Source organism: Malania oleifera, chromosome 11, assembly GCF_029873635.1.
Source record: "Malania oleifera isolate guangnan ecotype guangnan chromosome 11, ASM2987363v1, whole genome shotgun sequence".
Lineage (NCBI taxonomy): Eukaryota > Viridiplantae > Streptophyta > Magnoliopsida > Santalales > Ximeniaceae > Malania > Malania oleifera.
The window spans coordinates 36,037,912-36,062,661 of record NC_080427.1 but is presented as its reverse complement, the minus strand read 5'-3'; the positions used below and the strand labels follow the sequence as shown (position 1 = coordinate 36,062,661).

Below are 24,750 nucleotides of genomic sequence, written 5' to 3'. Positions count from 1 at the left end.
TCTTGTTTCCGAAATTTTCCATCTCCTCTCTAATATCATCCATCATCAAGATTGAATCTTTTGTGGCTGGAAATTGCAAGAAACACAGCAAGGCTGATTAGAGCACGAAAAAAATAAAAAAAAGAGCCATTTTGTGCATTCGAAAAAAAAAAAAAAAGGAAAGAAAGAGAAAAGGCAGTATTTTGCATTCAAAAAGAAAAAAAAGAGGAGGCAGCAGCTTGAAGGTTTTTGCAATTTGTGGCTGCACTTAATTTGGATTCTCCTTTGGCTTTATCTTAGTCCATTCTAAAATCTATTCGATTTATTATTCTAATTTGTGTTTGAATATATCCTTGGTCGAGTTGGTTATTTTGTTCTATTGGATTTCTTCTTATTTCGTTTGCGTCATTATTATTTTCTTGACTTCTTTTTGTCTTTCCTTCGTTGTTTTGTGGCCTGATTTAGTTTTATTGTTATTTTCATTGATATCTTGTTTCTAATTTATTGATTCAATTGTTGCGTTTGGTTGAACTATTGGTTTGTTTGGGATTAGTTCATTAAAGAACTAAAAGAGAAATCCTAAGTGGTGAGAGGCACGAGTGTGTGAGCGTATCAGAGGGAAAAAGCAAAAAAAATAAAAATAAAAAATTGTGTCAAAACACGAGCGTTGAGTGTCATTGTTTGAGGGTAAACACGTAAGGGAGTGAGTGAGGAGTTTTTTCTATCTAAAATCCTTTTTGCAGGTTTCAAATCATGAGTAGAAAGACGGTTGGCGCTGATACTTCGAGCAAGGGTAGCAAGAATGAGAACCCTCCACAAGACTCATTCTTCACCTTGCAAGCCATTCAACAGTAGTTTGAAAGACTCAATACTGTTTTTGAGGAGTTCAGAGATAGATTAGATAGACAAGACGTTGCAATTGATGGACTGAGAAGAGAGCAATCCAATGAAAGGCGGAGAAGGCCGCATACTCCTCCCATTGCTGAATTTGAACATGATATAAGTAGCAATGAAGCAAGTGATGATGAATATGACGGTATGGGCAGATTTGCTTATTGAGGTGCTAGGCAAGAGCGACAACCTCGATGGGAGCCAAGGGGTCGAGATAACATCGATAGAAACATCGGAAGCATCAAAATGAAGATCCCTCCTTTTCAAGGGAAAAATAACCCGGATGTATACCTTGAATGGGAGAGGAAGGTTGAGCTCATTTTTGAGTGTCATAACTACTCCGAAGAAAAGAAAGTGAAATTGGCAGCTGTGGAGTTCACTGACTATGCATTGGTATGGTGAGATCAAATTCTTCTTAGTAGGCGTAGAAACATGGAAAGGCCTATTGAGACGTGGGTTGAAATGAAGGCGGTGATGAGAAAGCGATTTGTACCAAATCACTATTATCGAGACTTACACAAACGTCTTCAAAGCCTTACCCAAGGTACCAAAAATGTGGAAGACTACCACAAGGAGATGGAGATGGCTATGATTCGGGAAAATATTGAGGAAGATAGAGAAGCTACAATGACATGATTCTTATGTGGGTTGAGTCGGAAAATTGCTAACATAGTGGAGCTGCAGCACTATGTGGAGTTAGAGGACATGGCATATGGCAATGAAAGTGGAGAGGCAACTCAAACACAAGGGTGGAAACAAGCATGCTACAACAACTTCGGCTTCCCATTCCACATGGAAATCGAATTGGGGGAAATCAAAAGAAGAAATGGTTGTTTCCAAATCCAAGGAAGAGAAGGAGAAAGGCAAAGACAAAATGAGCAGCCATGAAAAAGGTACAACTTCTTCTCAACCTAATAGGTACAGAAATACCAAGTGTTTTAGGTGTTTGGGGACTGACCATATTGCATCACAATGCCCAAATAAAAGAGCAATGATTATGAGAGATGATGGTACTATTAAGACCGATGTTGAAGAGAGTGATCATGAGTCCATGCCTTCACTAGAAAAGTCTAGTGATGTTGAGTATGCTGTCCATGGCGAGGCATTAGTAACTAGGAGAGCTTTAAACATGCATGTGGTAAAAGATGAAAATGAGGAGCAACGTGAGAATATATTTCAAACTCGATGTTACATCCGTGATAAGGTGTATAGCATGATCATCGATGGAGGGAGTTGTACTAACGTAGCTAGTACCACATTAGTAGAGAAGTTGGGGTTGCAATGCATAAAACATCCTAGGCCTTACAAACTTCAATGGTTGAATGAGTGTGGGGAGGTTAGGGTGAATAAGCAAGTGCTGATTGTATTTTCAATTGGAAAATATTCTGATGAGATTCTATGTGATGTGGTCCCTATGCATGCTAGTCACATCTTATTGTGCAGGCCGTGGCAATATGATCGACGTGTCACTCATGATGGGTTCAAGAATAGGTATTCCTTTATAAAAGATGGGAGGAGTGTGACCCTTGTACCATTGACTCCTAAGTAAGTGTATGAAGATCAAGTGAGATTGAAAAGAGCAAATGATGAGAAAAACAAAAGAGAGGCTGAGAATAAAACAAAAGGAGAGGCAGAGAGCATTGAAAAAAAAGAGAGGAGAGAAAATGAGGGCAAGAGAGGAGTGAAAATTAGAAAAAAAGAGTGGTAAAAAAGAGGGAAAAATAGCGAGAGAGGAAAAAATGAGTTTTTATGCAAAAGAAAAAGAGTGTAAGAAAGCTTTTTATGCACAAAGACCTCTAGTTTTACTCATGTACATGGAGGCATATTTGAGCACTAACGAACTCACCTCTTCCTTGCCTAGTGCTGTTGTTTCTTTGCTGCAGGAATACGAGGATGTCTTTCCTGTAGACGTGTCCAATGGTTTGCCACCGATTAGAGGAATTGAGCATTAGATTGACTTATCCCCGGGGCTACGATTCCCAGCAGTTCGGCCTATAGGAGCAGCCCCGAGGAGACTAAAGAACTTCAAAGACAAGTTGAGGAGCTGATAGCCAAAGGGCATGTGAGGGAGAGCATGAGTCCGTGTGCGGGACTCGTGCTGTTGGTACTGAAGAAAGATGAATCATGGAGGATGTGTGTGGACTCTAGAACCATTAATAAAATCACTGTAAAGTATCGCCATCCTATCCCTAGTCTAGATGACGTGTTAGATGAACTGCATCACTCTTGCATCTTTTCTAAAATTGATTTAAAAAGTGGCTACCATCAAATAAGAATGAAACCGGATGATGAATGGACAACTGCATTTAAGACAAAGTACGGTTTGTATGAGTAGATGGTTATGCCATTTGGTCTCACCAATGCACCTAGTACTTTCATGTGCTTGATGAATCATGTGTTGCGTGCATTTATAGGTAGATTTGTTGTTGTCTACTTTGACGACATCCTAGTGTACAGTAAGAATCTTGATGATCACTTGGATCATTTGAAAAGTGTACTGGATGTTCTTAGAAAAGAAAAATTGTTTGCTAACCTAAAGAAATGTAATTTTTACATGAAAAAAGTTTTTTTCTTGGGTTATATGGTGAGTGCTAAGGGCGTAGAAGTGGATGAGGAAAAGGTGAAAACAATAAAAGATTGGCCAACACCTAAATCTGTAACTGATGTACGTAGTTTTCATGTGTTGGCTAGTTTTAGAGCTGGTTTGTGAGAGATTTTAGCACCATTGTTGCACCTTTTTTCTGAAGTGATAAAAAAAAATGTAGGGTTTAAATGGGGTAATGCACAAGGACATGCCTTTTAAAACGCTTAAGATAGGTTATGTTCAGCTCAATTGTTGCTTTTACCTGATTTCACTAAAACTTTTGAGATTGAATGTGATGCCTCCGGGATTGGTATGGGAGCTGTTTTGATGCAGGATAAGCGTCCCATTGCATATTTTAGTGAAAAGCTCAATGGGGCAGCATTGAACTACTCCACGTATGATAAAGAACTGTATGCCTTGGTGAGGGCATTGAAGACGTGGCAACACTACTTGTGGTCTAAAGAATTCGTGATCCACTCTGATCATGAATCATTAAAGCATTTGAAGGGGCAAGGTAAGCTAAATCGTTGCCATGCCAAATGGGTAGAGTTCATCGAAACCTTTTTATATGTCATTCAGTACAAGCGGGGGAAAGAGAATGTCGTGGCTGATGCGCTTTCTCGCAGGTATGCCTTAATTACTACACTTAGCACTAAGCTATTGGGTTTTGAGTACATAAAGGATTTATATGCTAAAGATTTTGATTTTGCTAATGTGTATGAGGCATGTGATAAATTTGTGTTTCATAAATTCTGTTAGCATGATGGATATTTGTTTAGGGAGAATAGACTTTGTGTGCCTAACTGCTCCTTAAGAGAATTGCTTGTGCGAGAGTCACATAGCGTTGGCTTGATGGGACATTTTGGGGTACAAAGGACTTTAGATATTCTGCATGAACACTTCTTTTGGCCATATATGTGTAGAGATGTAGAGAGAGTTGTTCTGGATGCATTTCATGTAAACAAGCTAAGTCTAAGGTCATACCTCATGGCCTTTATACTCCTTTCCTTGTACCTAGTGAACCTTGGGTAGACATTTCAATGGATTTCATATTAGGTTTGCCTAGGTCCAAAGGGGGTATGGACTCTATATTTGTGGTGGTTGATAGATTTTCTAAAATGGCACATTTTATTCCTTGCCATAAAACTGATGATGCCACAAATATAGCCAATTTATTCTTTAGGGACATTGTGCGATTGCATGGCATTCCTAGGACAATTGTGAGTGATAGGGATGTTAAATTCCTTAGCTACTTTTGGAAGGTTTTGTGGGGAAAGTTAGGAACTAAGCTATTGTTTGCTACTACTTGTCATCCTCAAACCAATGGTCAAATCGAAGTAGTTAATTGGACTTTAGCTACCTTATTGCGTGCGGTCATTCAAAGGAATTTAAAATCATGGGAAGAATGCAAACCACTTGTTGAGTTTGCTTATAATAGAACTGTGCATGCTTCTACTAATTTTTCTTCATTTGAAATTGTTTTTGGTTTTAATCCTTTCTCCATTGGATTTGATGCCGCTACCTGTGAATGAGATAGCTAGCTTAGACGGACGACACAAGGCTGACTTGGTGAAGAGGATCCATGAACAAGCACGACAGCACATCGAAAAGAATAACCGACAATATTCATCTCAAGCCAATAAGGGGCGCAAGTTCGTTACTTTTGAACCGGGAGATTAGGTATGGGTGCATATGAGAAAAGAGAGGTTTCCTACTAAAAGGAAAACAAAACTACACCTGAGGAGTGATGAACCTTTTCAAGTGCTAGAAAAGATCAATGACAATGCATACAAGTTGGATCTACCGGGTGAGTATAAGGTCAATGCAACTTTCAACGTTTCTGATTTATCCCCTTTTGATGTAGGTGATGATTTGAGGATGAATCCTTTTGAGGAGAGGGGGAATGATATGAACCAACAAGCTCCGATTGCACAGGATGATCTGCACATGCCAAGCAGACCCATCACAAGAGCTAGAGCCAAGAAGGTTAAGGAGGCTACGCAAAGACTAATTGAGAAGTTGCTTGAGCAAGAGTCAATGAGGGCCATGGACACTAAAGAAAGGGACTTTCTTGAAGAGCTGAGGATGATAAATTGTCTAAAGACGTGTAAAGCTGGAACCTTAAGCCAATAGGGGCTGTTTGGGAAATTTTTATTGTTTTAATTAAAGTATGGGCTAAATAGTGAGCCAATTGTGTCAATTAAGCATGACATGTGACTTGCACATGTCTCATTAAATGACATGGCACGTGGCATGTGACTTGCACATGTTTCATTAAATGACATGACATGCTTAAGGTTATGTGGGGCTATTTTATTGGCCAGATTGATGTCATAGCCTATTTTTATTGGTCGGGCTGATGTCATGGGTTTCTTTTATTTTCTATAAGTAGCCAACTCTTCGTTGTATTGAAAAAAGGAATATGTTGGCTGAATACAATTCCAAGTGAGGATTATTTCTCTTCAAGGTCTTTATTGAACTTTCACTGAACTTATCAAAGGTGCTACCTTTGTTGCGTTCATCCATTAATTTGATATTCTTGGTTTGTGCTTCACGTCAAGTAATAGGTCAAGGATCCACTACCATGTCGAATCTTATTTTGGGTTTGAAGTTTTGATAAATATGATTTGGGGTCTCCGAACGTTCATTCTTGGGGTTCCGCATCACAAAGGACATCCAAATCAACATCAAAATAAGAATAATGCTATTTTGACTTGAGTTCAAATGGAAGAGACGAGGAAAAGAGGTGGACAAAACAACATTCCCCAACCAAAGAACATCTAAAACTAAAATTGGCATCCCACCTATTCTCATTCAACCCAAATTTGCGTCGAATGATTCTATGCCAAAGGGAAGAATCCTATAGGGGAAACACCAAAGCTATTTAGCTAAGAGAGCAATGTTATTAGACACCAAATCTCCAAGATCCAACCCTCCCTTCAATTTTGATCTACACACAACATCCCAACTCACCAAATGATCCCTATGAACCCCAACTCTAGACCACAAAACATTCATCATAATTTTATCAATCTTACTAGCAATCCCATAGGAATCTTAAAAATTGACAAGTAATATAGTGGGATACCAAACAGACAAGCCTAAATAAAAGTGATTCTACCTCCAAGAGAGAAAATAGCCCCCTTCCAACCATCTAGACACTTTGCCACCCTTTCCAATACCAGATTCCAAAAATTTGCAGATTTGAGATTTCCTGCCAAAGGACCCCAAGGTTTGTAAAAAGCCAATCCAACAAACATCCACATTAGAGGATCACACCCCAGAATGCTCAATTGGCACCTTCATAGTAGATAAACCACTTTTCCCATGTTAATCTTAAGCACATACACCCTCTTAGAGAAAACCTAAAATAATCCTAAAAGGACTATGGTTATCTACAAGAAAATGGTGTCATTTGCAAACTAAAGGTGTGAGACCACCACACTTTCCTTCCCCACAACTAGACCTTTTACCAAACCCCTATCCCTACCCTACCAACCATCCTACTCAAAACATGAGCCACTAAGACAAACAAAATGAGGAAAGTGGGTCACCTTGTCTAATACCCCTCGAAGCACTAAACCAAGACTTAGGTTTACCATTTACTATGACCAAAAAAACACATTAGACATATAGCTTCTCATCCTCAGATGTTGTCTCTCACCAAACCCCTTCTCACAAAGATTTTATCCAAGAAACTCCATCTAACTTTATTAAAATCTTTCTCGAAGTCTAGTTTAAAAATGAAACCCTTCTTCTTTCTCCTTTGAATATCCTCTACCACCTCATTGGCCACCATACGACATCCACTATTTGTCTACCCCCACAATTGCACTTTGAGCCCTAGATATGGTCCTATCAAGCACCGCACTCGACTTTTTAGATAATACTTTTGTGAATAATCTTGTATACACTAGAAGCTTAGACTAATAGGTATGAAATTTGTAATCTTGATAGATCTACTCTTCTTCGAAACCAAAGTAATGAATCGGAGTTAATACTCTTGCTCAAAATCCCATTCCCATAGAATTCATTGAAGACTTTGAACAAATCTCCCTTAATCACATCCGGAAAATCTTGAAAAAAATGCAATATTAAAGCCATCCAGTCTCGGAGTCTTATCCCTCTCCATCCCAAATACAACACCCTCACTTCCTCCTCAAAAGATCTCTATAAATGGGATTCCATTTTAATCCTTCAATCATCAGTCTATAGGCATCCTCCATAGAATACATGTTAGAATAGAAGTTAGTAATCTCAGAGGCAATCTAGCTTGGATTACAAATAATCTTTCCCCTTCATCCAATTCCCTAATCAATTTTTTTCTTGTTTTCCCATTCGCTAGCCTATGGAAGAAACTAGAATTGCAATCACCTTCTTGAACCCATTTAAACTTAGGGGCCCTTTGGCTAAATTAATCATTAGGCACTGAACATTAAATTAGCCTTTGAATTTTGCATTCCAATTTAGAGGTTCATTGAACCCCTTAACTTTGAGAAGCATAACTTGTTTGGTGAACATTTGAACATATCATTCTTTTAAAAGGTTATAAATTATAAAATTCTAAGAACACAAATAAAATTAGAATTTTGGAGTCCAAGGAGTCTCTCTCTCTCTCTCTGGCTCACTCTGTCTCCCTCTCTCTCTCTCTCTCTCTCTCTCTCTCTCCCTCTCTCCTCTCTCTCTCTCTCTCTCTCTCTCTCAAGTTCCATGTTCCCACCTATAAGATCACTAGAAGTTTTAGAATCTTCAAGATTTCCAAGCTAATATTATTCCCAATTAGATCCTTTATAGATTGATACTTGGTGGGAATGTGGAGATTATAAATGTTGGGCTGTACATTGAGGTTGGTCTAACAAAGGTGTGATCCGCCATCAATGATTTTTGGGCGGTGTTCACCCACGCCAATTGGAGGGAGTAGCCATTCCCGATGGCCTCACCCTTTAGTGTTGCTACTTTTGCTCCATTTGCCGAAAGAACCAAGAATAGCGGAAAGAAGGGACAATAAAAAAAAAAAAATCGGCAAGGTTAGAGTTGCCGTGCACAAGAATGTAGGGGATTTGCAGAGAAAGCTATGAGGTTGTGTAGGCTCTTGCGTGAAGAGGAGAAAAGAGGGGAGTATTTGGGGGTTTTTGCATGCAATTGGACTTTTTGAAGGATGAATGTGTCAAAAAGAGTAGCCTTGAATCTGTCAAAAGAAATGGTCTATGATCAATAAATTGACAGAAAAGGATTCATATAGCCGAACCCACCTAGTGGGACTTAAGGCTTGGTTTTGTTGTTATTGTTGTTATGTTTCAAAAAGAGGGCATAAATTTGTTGCTGACCAAATCAGCAACGAGAAAGTTGTAATTTGGCCAAAACACATTTGTCATCCAGAAGTACCCATTCAGAGCCGATTCACTTAATATTAGACCATTAAGAGCGTAGCCTCTATTTAGAGGTTATTGAGTGCAAATAAACACCCCCTTAGTCTTTTAACTCTAGCTTCTCACTTCCTTAAAAATCATCTCTTCCAACTCACTCTTCAAAGAGACTCCTTTCCCCTCTTCACTATTCGAGAGATTAACATCCTCTTCTCTCCTATCCAACAATCCAACTCACCTAAAATGCTGATATTTCTAATCCTAATATCACCAAAAACCTCGCATTCCTTTCTTTCAAATTCTCCTTTAGTCACTTCAATTTCCTCATTAATCTAAACCCTTCCCACTTCTCTCCACTTCCTCTCCCCAAAAGCTCTTTTAGCATAATAGGAAAATTATCAAAGAAGTAGGCATAGGAAGAACAATTTGGGAGATATTAGAAATTCATCCTCCCGCTCTCTGCATATCAAAAACCTATCATGCCTATTAGTGACTACCCTAGCCCCTCCTATAGACCAAGTAAAAGGTTGCATTTCCCTACAGGAGATCTCTCAAACTGCACTCCCTAGTAGGTGAGTCAAAATGCTGCATGCTAGTTATTACTTTCTCACCCCCATTTTCTCCCCCCTAAAGCAAACTGTGTTAAGTCACCACCCACAATCCACTGAGGGGAACAAAAACTAAAAGCATATTAAAGCGCATCCAAAAAAGAACTCCTAAGAGTTGGTTTAGAAGGACCATACACAGTGGTAGATGTCATATTCTCGTCTTTATAAATTCTATAAATTCTTCACCTATTAATGAATTCTCTTCTTTTGCTATCCAAAGAAAAAAAAAAAAAAAAAAAGGAAAAAGAAAAAGAAAGAAGGACCATGCATAGAAGAGATCCACCACTGACCCCTCCCTTTCACTTCAACCAAAACAGAAAGGGAAATAACCCCACCAAACTATCCACTTTGGGAAAAATATTCTAATAAACCTCGAGAGACGAGAGAGTAAGAACCTATTACAATCGTCCCAAATGCTCCTAACAAACTCCCCCCTCCCCCTTAGCTCCAACTTTGCTTCCTGAATGAGAACGATATTAAGAAAGTGCCTTGGCAAAGCCTCTATGGTCAAGCTCCTTTTCCTTATAGCCCCTATACCTCTCACATTCCAACTAATAGTCTTCAAAACTTAACATGTTTTTATCACCTTTACCACTCTCATAATTAATAGGAGAAGCTAGATCTTTTAGTTCTTTTTGAACTTTTTTATTTTTCCTCTCATATGTTCTAGCCTTCTAGGACTTAAACCCACCCTCACCTCATTACCTTCAAGGTCTACTAATATCAAACCCAAGTCATTTGGGAGTTTTCACTGGACTTTATAGTCTCTCTCACCTCCCCCAAGCTAAACCCAGAGGCACCTCCCCTAGAGTAACCCTCTCTTTGGCATAGAATATAAGAAGAAAGAATAGATTGAACTAGAAAGGAAGAATACCTTTCTAGATTTTGAGGAACTTGGATCCTCCATTAGATCATATGTCTTCTCATTACTATCCTCCCAACAGAAGAAGGAATCGCCATGATGCCCTCTTGGTTGTTAATATGCTGAGGGTCAGGTGACAAAGACCCCTTACCAATTAAAGCCTTCATCTGGTCAGAGCTGTGATTGAGATCATCTTTACCTGCTTGTGCAGTTTCAGAGCTCAAATGTTGACAATCTTTCTCAAGCTTCTGTGCATTTTTTAAGAGCACCACATTCTGCCCCATTAACTCCTCACCCTTAGTTCTGGAATCCTTGTACGCTGCTGCAGCAAGCCATCCTCTCCGTCAAAGTCAAATATGGCTCTCAACTGATCGACCAACCGGCCCTTCTCAGAATACTGCAGGCTACTTAGATCATCTTCCAATTCGAAGGATGAATTGATGAATTGTCCTCTAACACCCCATCTGCCATACCCCTATATTTCTTCCTAAAATCAGAGTGTAAAGGAGAGAAAGGTTTATTAATGGGGAAATTGTTTTCCTCTGCTCTGTTGAAAAGAAGCTCTGTAGTGGAGTTTGGTTCTTCCTTCCTCTTCAGCAGTTCTGACTCCCATTCATCAGCTCCCTCTACATTCTGAAGGAAACCAGTCTGAATCCCCTTAATACCTCACCACCAGCACAGCCAAACCATCTTGATTGAAGAGGCCTTTCGCTGCTGTTTAGGGTGCGAATTCCAGACCCAGTAGATTATTTCCAGAAGGGCTTAGTGTTTCCTCCTGGAGTGGGCTGGACTTTTGACCTTTCAATACCTATTCACAGACTATCCTTCTCAGCACATTCTGAGAAGACCCATTTCTATCCAGTCCAAATAATTGTATCCTACTGGCCCATTATCAAGTTTAAATTTTGAAACCTCCCTGCCAGCAAGATGTGAAGGATCTGCACCTGAAAAAGGAAGCATATTCTTGTAACCTACTGGTAAACCTCCTAGATGCCGGGAATTTTCTGATGGTGTTGGTGAATGATCGCCCCTCTGAAAGCCTACAGAAGTCTCTCCCTTGCCCACTTTCACCTCAAACCAGTAGATGTAAGAAGCTCTACACGCTGCACACCTAGATTAGAGTTTTTTGTCAACACCTACTTCATATTCTATAAAAAGATCCAGTATCGCCGTGAGGAAACACCTCCAATATGCCCTCTGGCTGCCTTTCAGAATCCATAAATCTTTCTTGTTTGACCTCGGAAAGCCTTCTCTATACACAGGTATCTACTCCTCCCATTCGAATACAAGCTCATGTCAACACTCCTCCTTTGAAGTTTAGACACACCATTACCTAGCTCATTGAATTCTCGGCTTCTGTGTCCCACCGACTGCAAAACCCACAAGAATTCCTTGTTCTTTGGAAGGATATAATAGACAAACCTCCCTACAAATTTTGAGATGTGATACGCAAAAGAATTAATAGGACGATCCACGTTGAAGACCTTGCGATCAACCCTAAGTGTGGATTGCATCCCCATCTTGTTCCCATTGAATTGTAGCCGAAAGTTTTGGATTGAGGGAAGCTGATAACAGAACTTTGTTAGTAATCTCCAAATACATGCCCATGGTCGCGATGAAGAGACTAAAGAGAGGAGCAGTCCAAGAGGACCATTGGAAGGAGTAGTTGATTCTATTTTGGCATTGGAGCACTGTTCAGGTAGCGTTGGAGCAGCTCGATTGCATGTGGAAAGAAACAAAGAATGAATTAACACTCATTAGTGGGAGCATGATAATTTTTTTAATCAACTGGCAATAAATGCGGGCAATAAGACTAGAATTCAGGACAACCTGGCCACCTTGGCTCCAATACCATGTTAAATTATCACTTGACCTACAAGCTTTAGCTCTTAGGTTGTGGGCCAATAATGTATATAATCCTTAAAATAAATTTTATTACAAAAATACATAACACTCCAGCCTTGCACCTCATCATCACCATTTAATAATTACTTGGAGAACATGCTCTTCACCATTTAGCTATCCATTATATGAGATAGATTGAGAAGCATGTTGCCCAAGGAATTTTTAAATGGTGATGTTGAGGAGCATTTTTGGAGTGTTACATAACTATGGTTTTATAACCTGGACCAGTGACAACCAGTAAGGTCAGTTTTATGTTTTTATTAAACAAACTAACAGATGTAAAAAATGAAGAAGCATTTAAATATATTATATATTTTACTTATATAAGACAAGGTTGGCTCCTTGTTTAGATGCTCCTTCATCTCCCCTAGACCAGAGTTCAAACTCTCGCCCCTTTATATTTTGCATGCTATACTCATTTATTAACAGTCCCCTAACCAGGCCAACTTGCTTGACCCATTGGGTTTGACCGGTCCAGGTTGAGTCGCACTGAGTTGGCCGAGTTGATCCCGGTTCAACTCAAATCCGGTTTTGAGCTTCTACTGGTTTTGGTTGAACCCGGGTTTGACCAGCCAGTTTGGTTTGAGTTTGCAAACTGTGTTCAATCGGCTGGTATGGTCTGGTTTGCAGAGCATGTACATAACTGTAGGATATGTGCTATCCATGATGAATGACATGGCCACGAAGTGAAGTGAGCCCAACATAAACAGGGATGTGAGATGATCAAGTAAGGAAAAAATTATATTCATCATAATTGACTTTGGGTTGGGTGAGAAAATTTTAACTCAGATGATTTGGCATATTTTGGAATGACTTTATAGGTTATGGGACCTAACGGCCAAGCTCAAGTTGTTGGGTTAGAGCTTTGTGGAGCTGAATTAAGTTCTGTAGAAGGATGTCATATTTATGAAGTTTCCTGGTTGGACTTGAGCTATCACTTATTATTTGAAGTGTAATCTCTTGTAATGTCTTTAAGCTCATTTGCAAAAATTGTTGCTAACTTGCTATAATATTTGGAGTTAAGCACTACCACATACTAATTCATGGTCTGTTTTTATTATTTTATAGAACTACTGATTTTAACTATTAATGCACTTAATTTAGTTACTATATATTAGGATACTACTTTTCATTTTGTCAAAATCTGATATTGTATAGCCATATATTGTTGGCTTAATTTATCCTTTCAAGCTTCTTTTTGCCATGAAACAGATGGTATACTTGTTTTATTTAAAGGTTTTCCTTCTCGCTTTTTTTATTTTTATTTTTTCCGCCTCCCTAATGCAATAAATCATGTATGGAAGAAAAATTTTGCTTCTTTTGAGTTTAGGCATAGTGCAGAAAAGGGATGTTTTTGTTTGTGCTAACTACTCCAGCTTATGGAATTTGGCAATGTAAAAATAATTAACTTATATTCTTTCTTGCAGCTAAAGGAATTGAGAATGTGGTGATAATAGGTTCAGGTCCTGCTGGATACACAGCAGCAATTTATGCAGCTCGTGCCAATTTGAAGCCTGTAGTTTTTGAGGGGTATCAGGTAGGCGGTGTTCCAGGTGGACAGTTGATGACAACTACTGAAGTGGAGAACTTTCCGGGCTTTCCAGATGGAATAACTGGTCCAGATTTGATGGATCGGTAATAAAAAATGGAAATGAATTTCTTATGATCATGCCTTGTTCTTTTGTTTTCAGTTATAGAGGGTGACTGGCACTTCGAAAAAATTTTTTTTGGGTGAAATATTGACATGGTTTTGTTGACCAGGATGCGGAAGCAAGCAGAGCGATGGGGTGCAGAATTATTCCAAGAAGATGTGGAAATTATTGATGTGAAGAATAGCCCTTTTACTGTGCAAAGTAGTGAACGCAAGGTGATATGTTATCTTATGGCATGTTGATTCTATTTTGATTGTTCGCATAAGCTTTATTTATTATGGAAGTATTTGATCATTTTAAGCATGTTTACATTGACTTGAAAGGGGTTCATTGAATTTGAAGAAACAAATCTTCATTATTTATAACTACAGTATGGGACTATTACACATGGGACCTTATCATCGAAGCTTCATGAGGGTTATGGTGCTATTTATTGTAATTTTGGTTTGAATTTGTGCATAAGGCTTAGGCCCTGGACTCCTTAACTTAATACTCAAGGAGACACCTCAAGGTGCAGTCTTAAAGGCATGCCAATCATAAGTTCATAACTGATGTTTTCACGCATGTAACAGCCATGCTGCAGCTTGCCATCTCTAGTAGTAGCGTTTCTTGTGCCATTCATTCTTAGAAGCATGCTTTCTTGACAACATTGGTGTCATGCGGTGCTATAGCTATGCTGTGGTCTTCCACCTTTATCCTCCATCAGCAAGACTAGCATACGGATGAGATGAACGCCTATTAAACTCTGCTTTTGATGCCCTATTTTTGTCCAATGCACATCCTATGTCCCGTATGATAATTTCCCAATTTATAGCTTTATTCTGTTATAAAAGCTTTATCTTTTGTGCACTAGTATGACATTGAGTTTTTGAATCAAGTTAGGGAGTAAAACATGCTTGGTAACTTTGTGCTCGGTTGGATACTCAGTTGAATAGCTCGAGAGATTGTGATATGCGATTTCACCACTCTGGGGTTTTCTGAAATCATCATTGTCTTCACGTTATCTTTGGCTTATGCAGGTCACCAGTAGATATTGTGGTTCAATGTTTTGAACATTACAACCAAAACTATGCACTTTAGCATGTAGTGTAAGTTCAAGTTCTCGCAAATTGTGCCATGTAATTTGTGGGTTGGGCTTCTAATTGCATATCTAAGATTGGTAGGCATGATCAAAAGTGTCAAGTTAGTCCATTGGTTCTAACATAGTTAACCATGTGCTTGTAGCATTGTTCAAGGTCCATCTTATGTATTAGTGTGCATCAATTCTTTAAGTTACTTCCTAGTGATTTTTAAAAAAAAAAAAAGATGGAAAAAGAATCTATCATTTGGAAAGCATAATTGATACCTGTTTGCTTCACGAGCAAGGTTGTTAGAATTGGGATTTTAAGTGGGATTTTTGGAGGGGTCTGCTGGATTGAATTGTAGAATCGGATCAAGAATTGTAAGATTCTACTTTCAATGTAAAATAAATATTGAGAATTATATATGTGGAACTTTATGACTAGTCTTAAGACTAAAAACTTGGTTAGTAACTTGGTAAGTATTAGAAGTTAAAAATACAATAAAAAGTTCAAATAATAAAAAGAAGAAGAGCAAGAAAAGGAGAAGAAGGAGAAAAACAGTGCTCACAATTTTGTCTTTTCAAGAAGCAAAAAATGTGTTTCAAAGCATACCTCTGCAGCTCTGCTGCTGATCAAACAAGAACTCTGTGTTGAAGAGGACTGATGTTTTCTTGTCAAACACCAAAGAAGGAAGAGGACTGAGGACTGAGTTTTTGTTGAACCCCAGGAACTCTGGTTGTTGAATGCGAAAGAACTGTTGATCAAACAGTAAGACTGCTAGCTGCTGCTGATGAAACACCAGTAACCAGATGGAGCGCTCTCTGGTTGTCGAACATTAGAGAAATTCAGGTGCAGAGTTGCTGAATTTCAATGAGGAGTAAAGGACTGAGGTGTCGAACTCCAGGGAAATCAGGTGCAGATTCTGCTGAATCTGTTCACTGATGGGAGGCTGGGAGCCATTTTGCCCCAGTTTTAGAAGATTTTAGACCAAACATAAACCTTTTGGGACCTTTGGGTGAATAAAAACATGTATTGGGCCACATAATTGAAGCCCAAAAAGGAAAAAAAAATCCCAATCCAGGTAGCGGAGTAGGATCTGCACGGTTCTATGATTCCAATTCTACTGATTCTTTTACAATTCTACCACGATTCTACTTGATTCCGATATTTGTTGTGACTTGGATCGTTTGGGTGAATCTGGATCATAGAATCATGTGATCCTATGATCCAGATTGTGATTTTAATTACCATGTTCATGAGTCAATAACATGTAGGTAGCTCTTTCATGATAAGTCATTATGATGTTTGGGATCCTATTTGCCTTGCATCAAAGTTGGGTTTTTGATATTTTGTTACTTTAGTTGATGACTGGTCAACAATGCCTTGGCTTTATTCTAATGAAATATCATTTTGAGTTGTTAAATATCCTATGTGCCTTTTGTTATGAAATAAAGACTTAATTGGATTTATGTGTTAAGATGCTTCATAGTGAATTTATATTCATCGGTCATCTTGCGTCCACACTAACAAACAAACATAATTATACCTTTAAATTGATCTCAGTGAATTTTTGATCAACATATCTTGTGTCCACACTCCATAACAAACTTGAGTGGCAGAGAGGAAAGGTACTCTTACCTTTAAAGTCACTTATACCTTACTATATCATATGAATGTCCCATTGGTTTCTTTAGACACCAACTTATACCTAAGTTGCAAGTCTACAAATGATAGCGACTCAAGGGAGGAGACCCTCCTCAAGCTCCCGCTTTTATGCCTTTGGTTTCCTTGTCTGATTTTGGTCTTCCTATTGCTTTTTGGAAAGGTAAACTCACATGTACCCGTTATCTGATCGCTAATTTTATTTGCTATGACTTCTTGTTACCTTGTATTTCTATATTTTTAGTACTCTATTGACTCTCTTACTAAATTTGTATCTGAAGCCTTATTCCATTTCGAGGTGAGGACAGCAATGGTAGAGATGCGTACAATATGGGATAAAAACACTTGGAACTTGTACCTCTGAATATATTTGTGGTTGGCTGTCGCTGGGTGTACTTGTGAAGGTCAACCTTAATGGTTTTAGTTATCTAAAGTCCAAATCTTGTTGCCAAAGGATATAAGTTACCTGGGTTTTATTTTGATCTCTGTAGCCACCACTTTTCATTGGCCTTTGCATGAATTAGATGTGAAGAATGCTTTCCTACAGGGTTATGTTCAAGAGGGAGTCTTTTTGGAGCAATCACGTGGGTTTGTTAATTAGGGGGAGTCAGCATTGGTGTCTAAAGAAATTCTCATTTGGTCTAAAGCAATTTCTCAAGGCATGGTTTGGCTGGTTGAATGCGTCAGTGCTTGAGTTTGGAAAACTGTTGTTGTATTTCTGTTGGTAGGATTTTGTTGAATGTGTTTGTGGATGATATTGTGATCATCGATGATATGATCTGGCTAAAGGTTTTTTTTACACATAAATTTTCAAACTAAATATTTGGGCCGTTGAAATTCTTCTTGGGCACACAGAAGTATTCAGATCTCATACAGGACCATTTTGTCATGTAGGAAGTATGTTCTAAATCATTTAGAATAGATTAGGTTATTGGAATTCAAACCCATTGATACACCTATGGATCCTAACAGAAAATTATTGCTAGCTGTCTGTGATTGTTTGGCTGATCCTTGATGATTTTGGAGACTTGTTGGGAAGTCAATGACCTCATAGTTGCTCACCTGGACCCATCTTTCAAAAAGAGTGTTAGAGCCAGTTTTTGATTCTCCCTAAGCAAGTCACTGGGTTATTATCAATTGTATCTTGTAATGCTGCAAAGGTGTACTCTTATGAGGTCTCTTGTATCATGATGAGGTTTAGGGTTGTAGATATGTAGATTGGGTTGGGTTGCCCCTGTACAGATGATTGGGTACCACCGGTTTGTCAGTAGTAACTTAGTATCATAGAAGAGTGAGAAACAAATTATTATGGCCCGATCAAGTGCTGAGTCAGAATATAAGGGCCATGTGAACTATTTTGGTTGAAGAACATGTTGGAAGAATTTGATTTTTTGTAATCTCAGTTTGTGGAGTTGATGTGTGAAAATCAAGCTAATATTCATATTGCCTCCAAGCTAGTCTTCCATGAGCGGACGAAACACAATAAGTTTGATTGTCACTTTGTTCAGGATAAACTTGCGCACATGGTCTTAAATTTTATCTAAATTTCCATTGAAATTTCTGCTTTCCACCACCCTTGACATTGAACTTGTAGTCAATATTTTGGCTTGAAGAATTTCTGCTGAAATTTCCACAAATCATCTGAAACTTATCAAAATCTTGAAATTTCAATCAGATTTGTTAAAATTTTAACTATAAAATAAAATTTCCTTAAAAGTTAAAATTTGAGATTCAAAACACAAATTGAAATTTCTCTCGTAATTAATCCGATTTTTTTTTAATTGAAACTAAGGATTCTTGCAATATGGATATGAATGATAGCTTTCATATTTTTGAATTTGCATAAAAAATTAAAGTTATACATTAGCTACTACATTTTATTTGGTCATTATATCTAACTATTGGTACTTGTATATGTCAGGGGTTATTTAGTCATTTAGCATTATTATTATCATCATTATTATTATATGCTAGAGTTATGCTAATAAGTGAGAGTTATTAAGGGTATTATGGTCATTGGTATTGTACTTGACATATATTATAAATAAAGGGGGAATACCTATCATTGAGGTAAGGTCTTCCATTTTACCCAATTATTCAACATGGTATTTATTCAACATGGTATCAGAGCAAGATCCGACCTAAACCTAATTGCATAACCACCACTAAATCAAATCCTAAATATTGTAATACCACGCAACCTCCTGCAATATAAGGGTCATCAGCATCACCAAAGTCCAGGAACAGCTTCAATAGTTGCTGGAAAATACTGCAGTCACCGGAAAAATCCAGGATGCTGCTGCGTTCTTCAACACTTCAAGAAATTCCTCATATTTTGCAAAACTAACCACATAGCAAGCCACAGAACCTGCTGATCTTCCAGCCCTCAAAATCTCATAGCCAGAGGATCCCCCATGTGCCCCCAAACGCTGGCAGAAATCCGGCAGTGCCGACCCCCACTCACCGGCACGTGAGACTTTTTTTGAGCTGCCATTTGCTCTGATTTCCTCCCTCTAATGTATTGAGTCCTTCCTCACACCATAATGTCAAGTTGTTTGTCTTTTTTCGTCCAAAGGTATCACCTTTTTTAGTTGTTCATGTGTGGCATTCTGGAAATGTTTGCTTGCTAATGCCTGAAGCTGTTGTTCAGTAATTATAGAGTTCATTGAGGCCTGAAACAGTGATATTGCTGAGTTCTTGATTCGTTTTTAATCTTGTTAATTGTGTGTTTGTGGTTTACTCTGGTTGTTGAATGTTGTGTGTTGGTATGGTGTCCATGAATTCCAGGAGAATGTTGTTTGCTGTGTACTTCAAATGTTCTATTGTATAGAGGCTGTTTGGTACTTGAAGTAGGACGGTTCTAAGTAGCCCTAGTCCTACGGTTGACCCTCTTTGTAGCACACACACAATATCACAATCTATGATAAGAATTGAATTAACCAAGCATAAACATCACAAACATATTCTAATGACCACAAGTTGAGATTTTGAAAACATATATGATTTGGTTCAAAGCCCTTAGTTGACCATTTCATTCAAGTAATCAAGTTCACTTTAAAAATATTATATTAGAAGTCTTAGATCACAAGTCGTAGTGTACAAATCAAATATCCCTAAGCATAGTACTATCAAGCATGTTCATGTAGAAAATCTAGGAAGATTCAAAGAGAATGAACAAGGATATTCAATCAAGGCTTTAGGTAGAGTTTCAAGGCTTACAAGGTACTTTTAGGGGCTGTTTTAGATGGTCACAAACTAGGAATTGAAACGAGCTTACCAAAAGGTTCGGAATGTCAAACACCAAAACACATGAGTACTTGATCACACCATGAACAAGCTGATGATGACGTTGATGTTGTCGTGGTCTCTCACCACCCAATCTTCGGGGAGACGGAACGTAGCCTCACACTATCTCACAAGGAGAGGAACAAAATTCACAAGTTCAAGCAAAAGTTTCTTTTTTTAATTGATAATGCAAGATGCCTTTTACAATACAAGTGATGGCATATTTATAGCCTTATATGCACATGACTTGCACATGGCTTCTTAAAATATTAAAGAAAATACAAAAGTAAAATAAAACATTTAAAACATAGGTAATGAGGTTCCTAGGAAATAGTTTGTCATAGGAAATAGGTGCTTAGGAACTAGAATAATTATGATAGTGGAGTCTAGGAAAAAATGAAATAAATGCTTCTTGAAAACCCAAGAGTCTTTGACTTGCAAGCTGTCATCCTCTATCTAAGCTAGCTTCTAAGAGAAGTTTCAATTGCTGCAAATAAAGTTCACATTAATAGTGGAATTCGGGTGGCTGTCCACATGTCACAATATCCACGAAAGATACTCGAGGTGCATGTTGATCCCCATCAGTACTGCAGCTGCATGTTGGTTTTTTGGGGATGTGTTTAAGTCTCTTGGAGCGGGGGCAGCATTTATACATTGATTTTGTAGGGTTGTGGCAATGCTATGTTCAGTTGTTTAAGTCTCTTGGAGCAGTGGCAGCATTTATACATTGATTTTGTAGGGTTGTGGCAGTGCTATGTCCAGTTTTGGTGACTCGTTCGTGGTTGAATCAACAGTTGACTCATTTATGTTTGGTTCGGTTAGCTTGACAATTCACTTGTGGTTGTTTTGGTTGGTCTAGAAGTTCACTTTTGGAATCCCAAGAGCATTTTGTTCGCTGTGTATTTCTGAGTTGCTGCTGTATCGAGGTTGTGTGTGTGTTGGGATGGCATCCTCAATTCCCAAAAGTTTGTTTCCATCGTTAGGCATTTGTACAGGTGAACAACTTACTATAACTATCTTAGAGGAAGAGTATTCAAGGTTCCTACAGTATCAAAACATCCCAACAAGCATCTCATCACATTGCATCTTTTGCTCAGAAGGGTAATCCTACAGTTTGTATGTCTTTTGGTATCTCTCCCACTAGTCCGTGGATTATCGACTCTTGTTGCTACTAACCATCTGACAGGTGTAACCAACTTCTTTTCTACCCTTCAATAGTCTAAAAATCGACCTCAAGTTACCATTGTTGATGGGTCCACGACTACAGTGAAAGGGATAGGAATGGTAAATCCTACTCCCTTAATCTCTCTTTCTTTTATTTTATACACTCCTAAGTCCCTATTCAATATTATGTCAATTAGTAAGCTTACAAAGGCACTAAATTGCTTTGTAACATACTGTTTTGTTTTGTGATTATTTAGGATTTGAGGACGAGAAGACAATTGGTATCAGATGTGAGGCTCGTGGACTCTACTACTTTGAGTTTTTGTCTTCTCCCATTGCCTGCACAACTATTGCTACACTGCTTCAAGTCCATTGTCTCTTTGGCCATCCGTCCTTGGACAAATTAAAATAGCTAATTCCTACCTTGAGTTTTGTGTTTAGTCTTGAGTGCAAATCTTGTCAGTTGGCAAAGCATCATCATGTTCCCTTTGCTTACCGGTTCAACAAATGACCATATAGTCTTTTTAAGATCCTCCTTCTGATGTTTGGGGTCTGAGTCGGGTCACATCGAAAATGGGGCTTCCATACTTTGTTACATTTGTCGATGGCTGCCCTAGGATAACTTGGTTGTATTTAATGAAAGATTGTTCTGAGTTGTTTAATATCTTTTGTGCCTTCTGCTCTCAAAAAAAGATTCAGTTTGCTATGCCAGTCAAAATACTTAGTAGTGATAATGCTAAGGAGTACGTCAGTACCCAATTCAGTACCCGCATGACTAATTCTAGTATGATCCATCAATCTTATTGTGCCCGCACTCAACAACAAAATGGAGTTGCAGAATGGAAAAACAGATATGTTCTCGAAGTCACTTGTACCCTATTGTATCAAATGAATGTCCCTAAAGTGTTTTGGAGTGATGTCGTGCTCACTTCTTGCTCTATCGTTAATAAAATGCCATTTTTTTCCTTGGTGGTAAAATCCCATATTCAGTTATCTTCCCTAAGACTCCTATGTTCTCCCTTCCTCCTCGTATATTTAGTTGTATGTCTTTTGTCCATCAGTTAACTCCAGGAAAAGTTGGATCCTCGTGCTATCAAATGCATTTTTCTAGGGTATTCTTGGACTCAAAGGGATATCGATGTTATATCCCTACTTTACATCGATTCTTTTTCTTTGCTGATGTCATCTTTTTTGAATCTGCGCCACACTATTCTGATTCCTAGAGTACTGTTGACCTTAATAAGTCCCTTCCCCTACCTTGTATTCTAGATCCTAACCTAATATCTATGCCCAATACTCCAACATCTTCATCCAATTTGAGTCCTTCTTGTTGCTTGGATCAACCCAATTTGAAGGTATGCACACAGCGACTCAAGGGAGGAGAGCTTCCTCTAGCTTCCATTTCGACGCCTTTAGTTCCCTTGTCAGATGATCCTATTTCCCAATATGTTGATCCGCCCATTGTTGTTCGAAAAGGTAAACATAGTTGTACCCTACGTCCAATCTCAAATTTTGTTTGTTATGATTTATTGTGACCCTTATATTACTGTTTTGTCAGTACTTTGTGTTCTATTGGTGTACCATAATCTATTTCTGAAGCCTTGTCCCATTTTGGGTGGAGGAATGGAATGACAGAAGAGATGCGTGTTCTATAGAATAATGATACTTGGGACTTAGTACGTCTTCCTCCTGATAAATTTGTGGTTGGTTGTCGTTGGCTTGGACTACGCAAACATGTTCTCACTTGTAGCCAAACTCGCCTTAGTATGTTTGTTCGTATCCTTAACCACCACCTATTATTGGCCTTTACACCAATTAGACGTGAAGAATGTTTTCCTACATGGTGATCTTCAGGAGGAGGTTTATATGGAGTAACCACCTGGGTTTGTTGTTGGGGGAGTCAGGCTTAGTGTGTTGGCTTACGAAGTCACTATATGGTTTAAAACAGTCTCCATGGGCATGGTTTGGCCGCTTCAGTATTATAGCACTCGAGTTTGGCATTTAATGATGTGCAGTAGATCATTCTATATTTTGTTTATCGCTGCACTCCATTCAGAAGGATTCTGCTTATAGGGTATGTAGATGATATTGTGATTATTGGTGATGATGATCAAGGTATTCAAAGACTAAAACATTTATTGCAGACAAAGTTTTAGACAAAGGATTTGGGACCATTGAAGTACTTTGGTATAGAAGCTTAGAGATCTTGAACAGAAACTGTTTTGTCTCAGAGGAAGTAGTTCTTGATCTTTTAGATGAGACAAGCTGTTGGGATCCAAACCTGTTGATGCACCTATGGATCTCAATAATAAGTCACTGCCAGTCTGTCAGATATGGGTGATTTATTGCCTAATCTAGGACGGGACTGACTTGTTGGAAAGTTGAATTATCTAACAGTAACTCGACCAGATATATCCTTCGTAACTAGTGTTGTGAGTTAGTTTCTCGATTCCTTGAGAACAAGTCATTGGGATGCAGTAATTCGCATTTTTAGATATCTCAAAGGTGCACCGGGGAGATGTCTTTTATATCAGGATTGGGGCAACACTCATATTCAAGGATATACAAATGCAGATTGGGCTGGGTCGCCTTCCTATTGAAGATCCACAATTGGCTACTGTGTCTTTGTCGGTGGTAATTTGGTGTCTTGGAAAAGTAAGAAACAATCTGTGGTGGCTAGGTCAAGTGCTCAATCAAAGCATAGGGCTATGGTGCACACTACATATAAATGTATTTGGTTAAAGAATATGTTGAAAGAACTAGATTTCCACATTCTTAGCCTATGGAGTTAGTGTGTGATAATCGAGCTGCTATTCATATTGCCTCCAACCCAGTCTTCCATGAGTGGACAAAGCACATTGAAGTTGATTGCCACTTTATTTGGGAGAAACTTGTACAAAAGCTCATTACGACCACTTATGTGGAGTCTGAGTTTTAGTTTTCTTATTTATTCACTAAAGCCTTGGGAAAGGGGAGGTGCTCGTGTGAAATTCATTTGTAGCAAGTTAGGAGCATATGATATATATGCTCTAGCTTAAGGTGGGGTGTTAGTGGTTATTTAGTCATTTAGCATTATTATTATGTGTTAGTTATGTTAATAAGTGTGAGTTAGTAAGGGTATTATGTTCACTTGTATTGTACTTGAAATATACTATAAATAGAGGGAGAGACCTATCATTAAGTTAAGGTCTTCCATTTTACCCAATTATTCAACAATATAATAAATGATATTTAACTAATACATGAATTTCATTTACTTTAGTTGAGCATGATTAATATGATTATTGTATTAAATGTATTGCACCTATAAGCCAAATACGTGTCATTATTTTAATTTATTTATAATATTTTAGTTCAAATCTTGCATTATTATGTTTGTTGTCCCAATTTTTGTTTAACGTCGAAATCAAAATTGACATTGATATTGATATTTCCATTGAAATTTCTATAATTTTATTGACTCGATATTTCGCTCGAAATTGAAATTTAAGACCTTGAGTTGTCATAAGCTCATTACAACCTCTCATATGAAGTTTGAATATCAACTTGCTGATTGGTTTACTAAAGCTGTGGGCAGACTTGGCAAAGTAGATAAAAATCTATTAATTCAAACCAAATTCGACCCACTTAAACTGATTCATAACAAATCGACATTAAATGAATTGGATATGGTTTAAAAAAGTTTATCCACCCCTAAACAGGTCGGTTGGTGGATATTGGGTTTTATTTGA

General features: G+C 38.2%; 1 protein-coding gene across 2 annotated transcripts in view; it reads left to right on the top strand.

The window, feature by feature from the left end:
- Positions 1–24,750, top strand: part of LOC131167324 (thioredoxin reductase NTRC) — an 80,540-nt gene that overhangs the window by 21,241 nt on the left and 34,549 nt on the right. For both annotated transcript variants that reach the window (XM_058126092.1, XM_058126091.1), the window contains exons 2-3: positions 13,623–13,830; positions 13,957–14,062. In XM_058126092.1, coding sequence (XP_057982075.1) covers positions 13,623–13,830; positions 13,957–14,062 — 314 coding nt within the window. The remainder of the gene's footprint in view (positions 1–13,622; positions 13,831–13,956; positions 14,063–24,750) is intronic.